The 15,367-nt window shown below is 44.0% G+C and overlaps 1 protein-coding gene across 1 annotated transcript in view; it reads left to right on the top strand.

The window, feature by feature from the left end:
* The window catches only part of CLEC19A (C-type lectin domain containing 19A), a 27,349-nt gene extending 12,500 nt beyond the window's left edge, over window positions 1-14,849 (top strand). Inside the window, exons 2-5 of the mRNA XM_006026087.2 lie at window positions 1,323-1,488; window positions 5,834-5,927; window positions 11,126-11,258; window positions 13,170-14,849. Coding sequence (XP_006026149.1) covers window positions 1,323-1,488; window positions 5,834-5,927; window positions 11,126-11,258; window positions 13,170-13,249 — 473 coding nt within the window. The 3' untranslated portion in view covers window positions 13,250-14,849. The remainder of the gene's footprint in view (window positions 1-1,322; window positions 1,489-5,833; window positions 5,928-11,125; window positions 11,259-13,169) is intronic.
* The last annotated feature ends 518 nt before the right edge of the window (window positions 14,850-15,367 follow it).

The following is a 15,367-nucleotide window of genomic DNA, read 5'->3' as shown; positions in this document are numbered from 1 at the left end:
AGGCTCTGGTAGGTTAATTTGGATGGAACAAATGTGTCTTTGTGTTACGACTAATTCAACCTTTTATAGAAGCAATGAAATGTAATAGACTGAGCTGGGCAGTTATTTCTTTTCACCAAGCTAGTCTGTACTTTCAAAAGTATATGCCAGGGACTGCCACAGTGAAACAGCCATATCTTTCCTGAGTGGGAGCTTCTTGTCACGTGCCTGGCCCCACACCATGGGAGCTGCATTACGTCCATGTCAGGGTGTTGTGTGTAAGGAGCAGGTGTGACATGTTCCTTATACTTACCTGGCAGGGGAAACACCGCGTGTCTGGGTCCATGAAGGCAGTTTTCCATAAGTGTGCCTGGGGATAACTGCTCTTCTGACATGGTTTAGTACCTGCCGAAGTTCTGGGGCTTTAAACCCACTTTATGGAAATGGGAGCCTCCTCCCTAGCTTGCTCCTGTGGCCATATGGCCAAGGACAAGCAAAACTTGGAGGCATCTGAACCCCAAGCCTCCGGGCTTGGATCTGAATGTAGGATGCCCGCCAAAGACTTTGGAAACATCTGAAGTTCTAGGTAGGTCCTCCCCTCCTCCAAACAAAATCTGGGATATGTTGCTGGAAAGAGAGAAAAAGGGAAGAAATCCAGGTTTGCACCTCTGTAGGCCTTTAACTATTATCTCCCAGCAGGGGCATCCCCCAGAGACATCAGTAGGACTGGGAGGAATGTCCTGGCACTGATCCTTGGAAGGATCGCAGCCCTGCCTGGACTCTGTCCTCTCAGCAGGAGAGGTCTTGACTCTACATCTTCATGCAAAGAGCTGGCTGAGCTGCCACATATAAGGGAGCACTCATGGAGAGAGGGGAAGATAAGGTCTTGTGTGTGGACAGTGTAGGATGTTGACCAGCGACAGGCAGGGGCAGGAGGAGCAATAGCGGCCTACTGGTGCATGTTCTCAGCCAGCCTGCTCTCTGCTCACTGGCTGGTGGCCCAAGAGAGCGCCAGTCTTCAACAGAAGAAAGGAGAGATTTTTAGAAAGTGGTTAATGCTTTTTGGGTGCCCACCTCAAGACAACTGAAGAGGCTTGACTTCCAGCAAATCCTTAGTCTCTACCCTATAAGAATTCAATCACTATTTTTCACAAGTGCCACCAAAAATGGAGGCACCCAAAATCTCAAGTAAAATCTTGGCCCTTAAACTTTTTGGGTTTTTTGGTGACACCAACAGACTGACACAGGACCTGAAAGGAAGGCTCCTCACCATTCCTGTTCACACAGTTGCTGCAGCTGTTATGTATTAAACTTACTTCAACTTCTCTTCTCTTTCTACCCAGCTATGCCAGAGCCCATTCAGTCCTATTCATGCCCACTATTCTGGACAGAATATGAAGGATACTGTTACAGATACTTTCCCATCAATAAAACATGGGCTGAAGCTGACCTGTATTGTGCTGAATTTTCCATTGGTATAAAATCAGCCAAATTAGCTTCCATCCACAGGTAAGAATCATAGAAATGTGTTTCCAAGACATTATCCAGGTCCAACTTAATTATGTCTTCTGCAGGAAAAATAATTCCCCAGCAGGATTTTAACCTTCATAGGACAGAACAGACATCTTGAAGCTCAATTTACTGCTTTAATAAATGCTGTGTATCTGTGTGGCAACAAATTAGCTAGGGAGCATGTGTACCTCTGTTCTCTGCCGAACAGAATCAGAACTCCCCAGCTGTACTACACAGACATCTAGCAGAGATTATCCATCATCTTGAGTAGCAGAGCTGATAAATCTGAAGCTGCTTCATCCATGCTGCTCTTAATGAAGCACAGAGGCACTTATGTGCCCATGATCCATGATAAATTAACATAAATAAGTTTATACTCTATACCATAGGGCACAGTGAAATAATATTTATTGCCTTGGATTTGACTAAGGTTTTATATTAACCTACAGAGCCAGTTACCAGCAGACTCTACAGATATGCATACAAACCTGTCCTTTTGAGCATATGTTACATGACAACTACTACATGAAGTTCACAAGCAGATGTACATTTTTGTGTGCACAAATGCATGCTAGTACCCATTTTGTGGTCATATTTGTGTAGAGTCCTTGAAAAAAATACCCTATTGTAAGAATGGATTTTCACCTTACCATGTTCTGTTGCTAGGGTTTGTCTGCCTTCCAAGTCTCCACCATTCTTGATGGTTTAAGAAGTGTTTTAGGATGGTTTAGCTCACTGAAAAGCTTAAATGTATTTCATGATATGCCCTTTTCTTGCATAGTAAGGAGTGTATTCATGAGTAATGACTAAACCACAGGGGTAGCTGCCTTCCAGCAGCACAGCCCGTGGTTGTTAGCATAGCCAGTCACATGATTTTCATAGACATTAAGGCTGGAAGGGACCTTGTAAGATCATTGGATCCAGCCTCCTGCTCAAGTGGCAGGAAGTCAGCTAGGGTCAAAGTATCCCAGCAAGGTAAACGTCCAAATGTTTCTTGAAAGTGTCCAGAGTAGGTGCTTGCACCACCTCTGGGGGGAGTTTGTTCCAGGCCTTGGGGGCTCAGACAGTAAAGAAGCTTTTCCTTATGTTCAGCCTAAAACAGTCATGGAGGAGTTTATGACTGTTGGACCTTGTCATCCCTTGGGGTGCTTTGGTGAACAAACATTCCCCCAGATCCTGATGCACACCCCTTGCGTACTTACAGGCTGCCACCAAGTCACCCCTGAGCCTGCGCTTCTCCAGGCTGAAGGGTCCCATGGCTCAGTCTCTCTGCATAAGGCCTATTCTCTTGCCCTCTGATCATGTGCATGGCTCTCCTCTGAACGCTCTCAAGCTTCTCTACATCCTTCCTGAATTGTAGAGCCCAAAACTGGATGCAGTATTCCAGCTGCGGCCTCACCAAGGACGAGTACAGATGGAGGATGACATCCTGGGTCTTGCTCAAGATGCATCAGTAGATCCAAGCCAGAGATTTGTTCACTTTGCCAGCTGTGATATTGCATTGGTGGCTCATATTCATCTTGTGGTCAATCATGACCCTCAAGTCTCTTTTTGTCATTATCCTCAAGTGTGGAGACTCTTTCCCAAAGTTTGGTGTCATCAGCGAACTTGGCCAGTCTGCTTTTGACACCAGTGTCAAGATCGTTTATGAAGACATTAGAGAGTACAGGTCTGAGAATGGAGTCTTGGGGGACACCACTAGTCAGTGAGTGCCATGTTGATTCAGTTTCATCAACTACCACTTTCTGTGTCTAACCTCGGAGCCAGTTCCCCAGCCATCAGACTGTGAAGTAGTTGAGGTCACAATTGCCTGATTTTTCCATGAGGACATCATGGGACACCAGGTCAAAGACTTCTTTAAAGTCCAAATATATGACATCAACCTCTTCCCTCTTGTCCAGGTGATACATCACCCGGTCATAGAAGGAAATGAGATTGGTCAAGTAAGACCTACCCGCAACAAACCCGTGCTGGCTATCCCTTAGAATGCTGCCTTCTGTTAGCCTGTCAAGAAAGGTTTCTTTGATAATTTTTTCCAAAATCTTCCCAGGGATCGAGGTCAGGCTGATGGGCCTGTAGTTTCCCGGATCTTCTTTCCTCCCTTTTTTGAAGATGGGCACCACATTGGCCCTCTTCCAATCTTCAGGTACTTCGCCTGAGTGCTATGCATTCTCAAATATCCTTGCCAGTGCCTGTGCTATAATGTCTTCTAGTTCCTTTAGCACTCTTTGGTGCAGCCTATCTGGACCAGCTGATTTATGGGGGTTCCAGCCTCTCAAGATGCTCCCTCACAAGATCTACACCAATGGTAGGCATATATTTGTCTTCAACCTAGTCACGCCGCATCCTGGTAGGCAGGGTGGTCCCTTTGGGCTGGTGAAAAACCTATGGAAAGTAATCATTAAGCAGATTGGCTTTTTCCTGGGTGTTGGTAGTCAACTGCCTCAGCTGGTTTAGCAGGGCTTCAATGTTGCCCTTGTTTTTCTTTCGACTCTGTACATATCTGAAGAAGGACCTTTTATTGTCCTTGATTTGTGTAGCCAGATTGGAGTTCAGTTGCAGCCTTGGCTTTTCTAGCTCACTCCCTGCAGATGCGGACCAGTGCAGTATACTCCTCCTTAGTGGCATTTCCTGTCCTCCATCCATTATAGGTCTCTCTTGTTAGACATAGGAGGTCCATGAGTTCCCTGTTGAGCCAAGGGGGTTGTTGAGCTCTTTTATCACCTTTTCTACAGGTAGGGATCGACTCCCCTTGTGCTTCTAGGATCACTTCCTTAAGGAGCAGTCGCTTATCATGAACTCCCCTCCCTGTGAAATCATGGCTTCTCAGGGCCTCAAGAACAATCCTCCTGAGCTTAAGAAATTCAGCTTTCCTAAAGTCAAGGACTACTGCATTGCTGGCTGACTTACTAGCTTTGTGATGGATAGTGAAAGTGGTCAACTTATGGTCACTGTCACCCAACTTCCCTTTGATTCTTAGGTCACTGATTAGATCATTCCCTTTGGCCAGTACCAGGTCCAGCAGTGCCTTGCCTCTTGTTGGCCCATAAACTTCTTGGGACAAGTAGAGCTCATCCATGCATGTAAGGAAGCTTTGTGACCGATTGGATCTGGCCAAGTACTCATCCCATGAGATGTCCAGGTAGTTGAAGTCTCCCATGATGACCATGCACCAAGAGCATGTAGCCTCGGCCAGTTCTCTGGTGAATTCTCGGTCAAGCTCTTGTTCCTGGTTTGGAGGTCTGTAGTAGACTCCTACCATTGTATCTCTTCACTACGTTCCCCTCATATTCTAACCCAAAGGGTCTCCAGTCATTCTCCTTGGGTGCCAATCTCAGCTTGTAGGGAGGTATAGCTCTCCTTCACATAGAGAGCTACACCCCACCCCTTTTTTCAGAACAATTTCTCCTGTACAGGGTATAAACATTTATACCAGCAGTCCAGTCATAGGAGGAGTCCCACCAGGTCTCTGTGATCCCTATGAGATCATAGTTGCTTCTGTTTAGCAGAAGGACCAATTCCTCCTGTTTATTCCCCAAACTCCTAGCATTAGTGTACAGGCACTTAAGTGTGCCATTGGAGACCCTAGGCTTTCTTGTACTCATGGAGAATCTCTGTTCCAGGGCTGGGGTAGAAGTGGGTTCCCTTGAGCATCCTAACCTGCTGGTTTTGCGGTTGATGCTTGGTGAGTTTGCTTTGGTGGTTGTCCGCCAATCCCCCAGTGAGCTTAGTTTAAAGCCCAGTCGAGCAAGTCAATCATTCTGGCTGAGAAGAGCTTCTTTCCCAGTGAAGTGAGGTAGAGGCCATCTCTTCCCAACAGACCACTGCCTCTCTTGCCAAAGAGCAGACTGTGGTCTTAGAAGCTGAAGCCTTCACAGTGGCACTAGCGCTGCAGTCTTCTGCTTACTGCCTCGATTCATCTCTTCCTCTTCTGCCCATGACCCATAACTGGAAGGATTGAGGAGAAAACCACTTGCACTCCCAATCCCCTGAGCCCTGCTCCCAGAGCCCTGTAGCCACTTGTGACCCGGCCAGGATTGCTCTGAGCTGTGTCATTTGTGCCCAAACAATTTTGAACTTTTCAAAGTTTAATTTTTTTTCTTTTGATTCTAAGGAAGGACAAAAATTGAATTAATTTTCATGGCACATTTCCTTGGATTTTTCTGATTTTCACCATTATAAGTCATCTTTTTACACAGCTGAAGGACAACCGTGATCATGGATACTTTCAAAGGGTCGTTGAAAGACAAGCTGTCTTGGTCCAAATTAAATGATTTAGGATTGTCTTTGCTTCATTTCACTAATACAAACTTCCTCACTTTTAAATATGTTACTTTACCAGCTGGGAAGAGAATGTCTTTGTGTATGACCTGGTAAACAGCCGTGTGCCTGGGATACCAACTGATATCTGGATGGGACTCAATGATCTAAGACAGGTGAGAAATTACTACAGTATTAAATATTATCTAGTTGTTCCTATGCTGGTTTCCCTATAAAAGAACTGTTCTTCCTGGAGTTGAGGCAATGCACCCAAGACAAAGTAATATTTCTTTTTTCCTCAAATCCCACTTACCAAATATTGAAATCTTTTCTTCCTCTGAGTTCAGTAACACTTTGAAAACCAGCAGTTCTGGGGAAGCAAAGTTTTCTATATATGTATACGACAGAGCAAAGCAAACTTATCCACTGCTCAGGGCTTCAGCTCACACTTGGTAAGATTAAAGGCTTCCTCAGTATCCACAATCAGTTAGTGTTTGCTCTCAGTAAAAGTAGAAGGAACACAGAAGGACAAATGTCATGCTAAATTTTGAAATTCCCATGTTGTTTCCATTTTCCACAGTTTGAAACAGAACTTTTTTTTTGTTTTTATTTTTTTCCAAATATTTATTTTTCTCCTTTTTCCCCATTTATGTCCTTTGTTTTTACGGTTACCCACAAGTTTAGTAAAATAGATGTTATCTAGAGTTATTCTTTTCCTACTTGGTTTTTAAAATGCTCGTCTTGTAAATTTTGAAGATTTTTTTTTTTAAAGTTGAAGAGTAACAAAAATAAAACTGGAATTCTGTAACCCTGGCACTCCTATTTGAAACTTCTAGGACTTAAGAACAAAAGAATTGCCATTTTACTGGGTCAGACCATAGGTCCATCTTGCTGAGTCTCCTGTGTCACACAGAGACAGAGAGCAGATGCTGAAAGGGAGAGTGAACTAGGTATGCCCAGCACCCCCCACCCCACAGCTGTACCTCTCTCACTTGCAGCCTCCAGCATTTAAGGTCTAGGATGGTCTAATTCAGAAGCTGACTCCCTAACTCCTGTGGCTCAGTAACTACTGCTGCCCCTTTCCTCCAAGAATTTGTCCAATCTCTTTTTGAATCTGGCTAAACTGTCTGTTTCCACAACATCTGGTGGCAATGAGTTCCACACTTGGACTGTACACTGTGTGAAAAATAACTTCCTTTTCTTTGTTAGTTTGAAGTTGGCTACCCACCAGTTTCATTTTGTGACCCCTAGGTCTTGTATTGTCAGAGAGAGTAAATAATAAATCTCTATTTACTTTCTCTTTTCATTTAGTATTTTGTAAATCCTTATCACACCCCCCTCCAGCATCTTTTTTCTCAACTGAATAAGCCTAGCCTCTTTAGCCTCTTCTTATATGGAAGCCCCCCATACCACTAATTATCCCTGTTGCCCTTCTCTGCAGCATAAGAAGACTCACATAGTAGCACAGTTGCAGAATTTCAGTTTTCCTTGTTGTACTACATTATTTTTGCATAGTTGAAATTTTGAAAGCTTGAGTGTGGCTGAAAAAGACACAGGGAAAGCCCTTAGCTATCATTTCTTCTTCTATAGCTGTCAGCAAAAAAAGGAAAAAGGGAGATAGGTCAGGAATGAGGAAAAATATTGAAGTGTTGAGAGTTTGTACTTTAATGCAAATCCCCAAATTCCAGAGAAACAGGAAGCTTTTCACAAAACTTTTGGTTTTAAGAAACAGCTTTATTTCCTTTGGAAGCTGACAAATTTGACCAGCTTTAGATGATGGGTAAGCCTAAAACCACCATCTCACAGAGGCTACCAAACACTAGATGGGCTTAGACCAGTGGTTCTCAAACTTTTAAGACTCAAGGCACCTTGTTAGACTCAAGGCACTCTTTTGAAAATACTAGATCTTTTCTTTTTCCTTTTTCTTAACTTTGGAAGCAGTAAAAGAACAATTCCTCTGTTGCAAAGAACTCAGAAAGCCCATAGGTCAGAATGTTCTTATTTTTTTTTTTTTTATATATACAGTATGGATTCTTATTTGAAATCTTTGGGTGCGTCCAAGCTAGTGTACACATGCGGTATATAGCTCCGTAGACCCATCTATGCTGTCACACGTGCAGGCATTCACCATGCTGCTAATGTGCAGCGCAGCAGGTTTTTTTAACACCAGGAGATCCTGGTGTCAAAAAAAACCTGCACCTGAAAAAAGCGGAGTGGCGCATGTGGTAGCAGCATTTGCCACTTGAAACTGTAGCCTGGCCAGCTAGAGCCATGCTCCAGTTGCTGGCCAGGCCCTGTGCTCTTGATTGCCACCACTGGAGCCCTGGGAATTCCCCAGGACACTCGGTAAGGCTGCTGGGGCCAGCCCAGGTCCTGGCTGGAGCCTCCCCCACCCCATCTGGGGCAACTTGCTGTGCACCAGAGTGCATGTGCACAAGCGTTCCCCAGGACAAGTAGCAGCAGCACAACTATGTGCCACTGCTATTGGTCCCTGGCACAATGCATGTGTGTGCTTGTCTGGACACACCCTTTGGGTTTATTTTCTGAGTCATGTGCAGGTGCTTATACACTTAAGAATGCCACGCCGCCCTGGGTGAGGATCATGATAAGCATTCATCACTACCAACCTGGATTGGACTTGTGGCTAGCTCTCATGCAACTACAGCTCACAGAGCCATGTGGTCCTCCCACAAGTTAAATTTCACAGTCATTTTATCAACAGTTCAGAAATTAAAACACGCATTTTAATTTTTTTTTAAGACCCAAATATGTTATCATATCTGCAGGCTGTTTTTCTTTTGCAACATATCCTTCCATTTAATTCATTATTTTTATAATATGAAGAATGTTGATTTTGCTTTTGCAGCTGCTTGATATGAGGGCTGTGGGAAATTTCGCCGGCCATTTCGTTTCAATGCTGTTTTGACTTGTTTCGAGCTCAAAACAGTGAAATTGAAATGAAAGAGAGCTTTGAAACAGCCTCAAAATGAAATGAGGCAAGTCGAAACATTTCAAAATTTTCAAAATGTTTCAAGTTTTGAAGCTCAACTGGGCTTGCTTGCAGGGAAACAGAAACTGTAGTAAGGAGAGGGGTAGGAAGCAGGGGAAAGACTGCTCTCATTATTGACTGTGTAGCTGGCCAGTGACTGTCATCCTTTCCTGAGGTCTCTTCCAATCCCAGTGCTCTGGGGGTGGGATGGAAAAGCAGCATAAAAGGCAGTATTGTTTGAACTTCCCTGCTTTCTGCCTTGGTGTCAGTTGAGTGAGGATGCACCTTAACACACACACAGTATCACACACCCATGTCACGTGTTTTGCCTGTCAGCAGCTACAGGTGTAGGGCCCCAGAACGCAGACTCCCCCTGCACCTCTGTTCTTGACAGCTGGCAGGCTTCGTGGCCTCAGCAGGGGCTACCATCCCTGCAGCTTTCACCCTGCTGCGCCTTAACACACACACTGTCACCCATGTCACAAGTTTTGCTTCTCCGCAGCTTGAGGTGCAGTTTCCCCCAAACCTCTGCACTTATCTCCTTGAAACTTGGCAGGCTTCATTGCTAGCATGCTTGCAGTTTTGACCCCGCTGTGGCTTAACACATACACGTGACATGAGTTTTGCTTTCAAGACTTTGAGGTGCAGTTTCCCCAACCCCCCTGAACTGATCTGCTTGAAACATGGTAGGTTTCATACCCTCAGGAGAGGTGTAACAGGTCACCCTCCCCGGCGCCATCTTTCTGGGTATCCGCGTCTTACATGGGGCACCCTTGGAGCCTGCTTTGGAATTCATCGGTCCCACGCTAATCTCACCTGCCACGTCTTGATGGAAAATTTTGTTTATGAGAGCAGGAGACTGCCTATTATTTTGGGTGTGTTGGGGTCTCTCCTGTTATGGCAAGACCCCCATTTTCTCTGTCTAGGCCTCCCCATCCAAACCCACTAAACAGGGATTGACTCCGAGGCCCTAGCTTTTTTTTTTCCTTTCAAGTGCCTGGAGGCTTGTGGCCCAGAGGCACGGGAGCCAGACCCACAACCAGAGGATTACAGGTTCACAACCAGAGTGCAACCCCAAACCCACCCCTGTCAGTCCAAACAAAAAAAACAAAAACAAAATAGAACTGTGCTCTGTTGCACTAGGCCTCCCTGGACTTTTCAAGATTGTATTGGGGTTTGCGTCCCCCCAAAGTTGTGCCCTCACTGGCGCTGGGGTCTATGCCCCCCCAACAGCTGCGCCCTTACTGGTGCTGGGGTCTGTGCCCCCAAAACTGCGCTCTCACTGGTGCTGGGGTTCCCACTCTGTAGTGGGTCCCCAAAATGAGGCCTCCTCTATCCCCTAATAGCCTCGCCCAAACCACCAGTCCTCAATAACCAAAAGAAATATGGACAGTCCCATCCATGTACAATAACTGCCCTCAATAAAAACAAACATGTAATCATGCCATCATCTTACATTTACGCTGGGTTTGTGCTTTGGCTCCCCTCCATTGGCTTCTGGGGCAGCTGCTGTCTCTCAGGGCTTCCATAGTCCCTTCTTGACCACTCACCAGGCCTGCTCCATGGAGCTCTGGGATGCACTCCTTCCCCTTCAGCTGCTGACCCCCCTACTGCTGTTCTGTCTCGGGTTCTTATAGTCCTGGCCTGGCCCAGCTATTAACCCCTTCTGCACCAGTACTCTGGGCCCAGAGGGTTTGGGCCTTAAAGGGGCAGGCCTGCTTTCTAGTAACAGGGCTAGGGTTCCCTGTTACAAGGGGCTACCAGTCCTGCAAGTTTCATCCAAATCAGGCCAGAAATGACAAAGTTATAGGCTTTTTCGAGCTTCCCCATTATAGCCTATGGGCGAAACATTGAAACAGTGTCAAAACAGTGAAACTATTTCAACGAAACGAAACATAACGGCAGTTTCAAGTCGAAATCAAATTTGAAATGGAAGGGTGCCATTTCGCACAGCCCTACTTGATATGTTAATGCTCTTTAGTAAGGGAATATATTTTCAATGCTGTGTCCTAAATATATTTGCTGTAATCTAACTTGTCTCTCTGCAGTGTATAAATACTCCACTTCCTTTCTTTGTCCTCCTGAGCGCTATTGTTTTAGGGACAGAATTAATACATGGTGTCCCCTTCATTACCAGTTACATTTTCTAACTTGCAGTGATTCTAGGATCTCAAGCAACATGCCTAAGTGAAAAACTATTTTATCACTCTGAGCCTAAGAGTTGTTTATCACTGAGACAGAAGGATGAGGTTCAATTGATGCCAGGCTTTACTAGGGAGACAGTAGTATTGAACAATTCAAATCCAGGAGTCTATGATCAGACAAAAACACCATTGCAATCATTGCAGTCATTTTCATCCTAACTTTTTCATGCTGTTTTGATAGGAAGGGCATTTTGAATGGACAGATGGCACATTGTATGATTATAACTACTGGGATGGCAACCAGCCAGATGATGGGATCCACTCTATTCCAGAAGAGGAAGATTGTGTGCAGATCTGGTACCGATATAACAGTGGTAGGTTCTGTGTGTTCCCTTTGCAGGTTGTAGCTCACTACTCACAGCAAGGACATATTAGGTTCTATTTGCATGAAAATAAATTTAGTGAGATGCAGCTCACCCTTTTCCATACATAAAAAAGATGCTGGCAGGGGGGAATCATTCCATTTGATCTTATTTATGCCCGATGAGGTTGTATATTTTCTGTTGTTGTGGCTTCCTGTCTACTCAAATGAGCTCAGTGGAGTACCTTCCCCTACCAAACACCCCCTCCCTCTGCTCTATAATCCTCTCTCTCTCTCTCTCTGTCTACTCTATTATAACACCATACGCTGATGGATGGGGCTTGAGGGACATTATTTACTTCTTAGGAATGATTGAATTTGCTCAGTGGTCAAATTTTCCAGTTTTCACCACTTAAATACAGATTCTGGAATAGTTTGTGAATTCTCACAGATTCCCTCCAAATGTCATTTAGTCTGCAGTGATATTTGACCATATTTTGCTGGAGAGGGTCTGGATTTTATTAGTGAAAAATAGTACTTTGCACTCTTATAACAGTTAGTCCGTATTATCATTGAACATTTGTTAGCACGAGATGAGGAAATGCTAAAATATTTCTTCCAAACGAATACAGTAAAATTGATACTGTGTTGTTTTGATTATGTCTACCTCCCCCCCTCCCCCACCGATAGAACCAAAAAAAATCACACTTGACTTATATGTGGCATCAACCTGTAATTGGGTTTTGACTTTTGAGCTAAGTACAGACAGTTGACAAGCCCAAGGCTGAATTGATTCAATCTTTGCAGGTTGGTCTGAGCTGTGTAGATTGAACCAATAAGCAAGTGAACAGATATTCACTTTTGATTCTGAAAATGCAGCCACATGCCTTGTGGACCAGGCCAGAAGCCTTTCTGGTCAACTGGAGCAGACAGCTTGGGCCAAGAGTAACCTGCAAGAGGAGGTTTGTGGGGGAGGTACAAAACATTCTGGGATGCTGGGGGATTGCGAGTTAACTTGAATCTGGAGGCGATCTGGGACAGAAGTTAAATAAACCAATTTAACCTAAATCAGTCAAGTCTGATACTACATTCATCCAGGTTTATCTTAAACCAGTTTCTGCCATTTTGAAAGTGGCTTATGTGCACTGAACTTCTGTTCTGTTACTGATTTGAACCGGTTCCCAATCACTTATACCGGTTTATGTGTAATTTCTGCCCCTAGCCTTGCAGTATTTTTGTTCATGCAATAATAAAAACAACTTAGAATTTCTTTCAGTTCAGTTCTTATTTTAGTCTTTTTGTGCATTTAACCTTCCCTTGGTTGTTGATTCTCTTGTGGGATGTTGTTAGGGCAGCAGAGGTTCAAGGTTGTAATGTACAGTTATTGATGTATATTCAGTGAAAAGCTGTTTTTCTAAAATTGGCCCTGAAAATATGGGGTCAACTTATATTTGGAACAATAAAGTAAATATGCTGCATGCTGGGGGCATGTCTATACCGCTTTTGATGGTACCAAGGAGCTTTACTGTGAAAACATACCCCACCCTCTTGACCCTGTTCTGCATGTATCAGATATACATGAAATAGTGTAAGACAGCTGCCATTAGAGCACTACTGGTTGTCTGTAATGGCTATCTACCCTGCCCTCATGATCCTTTGTATACACAGAAAATCCATGCAACTTGCAAGATTGTCAAAGTTGTAAACCTGTATCAAAGAAGTCTTTTAACACGACTTTCCTTTGGGACTAATGATTCAGGGGTGAAATTCATTTCTTTGGGTAAGAAATTCACTGTTTTCTATCTATGCTATGTGTCACGTCTTCTTCAGTGCTGGACGAAGCAGACTTGACTTTTGTCTTCCATCATGTGGACACACTTCCAGTTAACACTGAAAGAGACTCCTTGTGTTTGCTCCTATACAGCTTTACGGTCATGGAATGACAACAGCTGCGGTAAAGAATTCCCATTTGTCTGCAAGATTCCATCACTGGCGGTTGATTAGCTCACTCCCAGGATAACAGAACAACCACAGGCCACACTTTAAAATACTGGAACAGCGTCTATCTGACTGAGGACCTTCGTGATGCCAGAGAGACATTTTTAATGGTTCATATAAGCAGGTATATGTCTGAGGCCAGCTGCTCTACCTAGACAAAACCTTACTTAACTTTTGCTTTTGTGCCCAAGCAGTGGCTGACCAAAGAGCACTGGTGAATAGTAAAGCAAGTAGGACTTTTACAGTATATTTTTTATGGTCTGGAAGCAATTTCAATATGGCTTCCTTTGCCAGGGCTATTGTGTGACCCAACAAAGAATTTCAAAACTTATACACGTCATTAAGCAATGGATGAAAAGGTGCAAGAAGGTGGCAAAAGTCTGACTGTCTGGTCCCCATTCACATAAGTGGATCCCACTGATCTTTGCCTGTCAAACTGGGTTCAAAATCTATAAACCTCTCTCATGTTATGATGAGCAGGTTTTAATGCAGAATACATATTCTGTCTCACTCCTCAACTCTGTTGAAAGAAGGGCTATGCAGTCACACTAAGGGCCTGATTTAGATCTCATTCATACTAGATGATTTCAATGGAGTTACTCTTCATAACTGTCACCTGAGCTCAGAATCAAGCTTGAAAATCTGTACCAATGCCATACAAATGAAGTAGCACAGGGCAGATATTGAAGTCCATAATTAGATCATACTTACTTTTTACTTAGTTGAAAGGAGATGGGAGTTATGCTTGAAGGGACACCATGTAAAAGCTGAGTTAGGAATTTCATATTTGAACTTCTATTTGGATTTAAGCATATCAACCTATTTTATGAGAGATCCATTATGTTATTACAAACACTAAAAGCCTTAATCATAAAGTAATAGCTGACTGAGATGATTTTGCCTGAGGGAATTGCAGCGTGGAGCATTTTCTGGTAAGTTTGGCAGAAAATGTGGCATTTTTCTTAAGTCCGCCCCCCAAAGCTAAAATACATTGTAAACAATATTTTGTAGTTCCTTCTCTGCAGCCTTGCTGGAATACATATACTTTCTTACTTTATACATACCTCTATTCTGGTACAAGGATGGTAGCTTTATTACTCTCATTGCTTTGGACTGCAGATTACTGTTGTATCTCATATCAAAGGGGGCATTCAAAACAGTGATTGTAACAGTGTGGCCTGCCCCTTAGCAGCCAGAGGACCTAAGGCGAACCAGACCCGTGCAATTATGACACCCAGCTGGAAAGTGGTCAGGTTTTTCCTACGAAGGGCTGAGAGAATAAATTGGATAGGCAGGTAGACAAGGGACAACAAAGGCATGGAAAGGAAGAAGTATGGGAGGAGCTACTGTTGGGTCCTGAGAGAGGCAGCGAATTCTTCCTGGGCTGGTGAGGGAGCCTGCCATTTTACACTCACTTTTTATGCTGGCACAATGAGGCCCATTAACAACAGATTACAGAACATCAACTTTAACATTAGATGATCATGGTAGTGTTTTCTTTTTCCTCATAAAATAGAATGAATTTGTCACATGGCAGAATGACCAAGACAAGAGGTGCACAGAGCAGATCGTACTGATGGTTTCATTGCAAAGAAGCATGATTAGTTCTGGCCCAGGGTTACAAAAATAATTTTATTGGGAATTTATTTTTCTTTTGAAATTGAGCTTTTTTTCATAGATTTCATAGATTTCATAGACATCAGGGCTGGAAGGGACCTCGGAAGATCATTGAGTCCAGCCCCCTGCCCAAAGGGCAGGAAGTCAGCTGGGGTCATAGGATCCCAGGAAGATAAGCATCCAATTTTCTCTTGAAGGTGTTCAATGAAGGCGCTTGAACCACCTCCGGTGGCAGGCTGTTCCAGACCTTGGGGGCTCGGACAGTAAAGAAATTCTTCCTTACGTCCAGCCTGAAACAGTCTTGCAGTAGTATATGACCGTTCGACCTTGTCATTCCTTAGGTAGCTCTGGTGAACAAATGTCCCCCCAGATACTGGTGGTCACCCCTGATAAACTTATAGGTGGCCATCAGATCATCCCTTAGCCTGCGCTTTTTCAGGCTAAAGAGCCCCAGGGCTCTCAGCCTGTCAATGTAAGGTCTGTTTTCCTGATCTCTGATCATGCACG

Source organism: Alligator sinensis, unplaced genomic scaffold (assembly GCF_000455745.1).
Source record: "Alligator sinensis unplaced genomic scaffold, ASM45574v1 scaffold330_1, whole genome shotgun sequence".
NCBI classification, from domain to species: Eukaryota; Metazoa; Chordata; order Crocodylia; family Alligatoridae; genus Alligator; species Alligator sinensis.
Note: the sequence above shows the minus strand (reverse complement) of the source record. Positions and strands in the feature narration are given on the sequence as shown.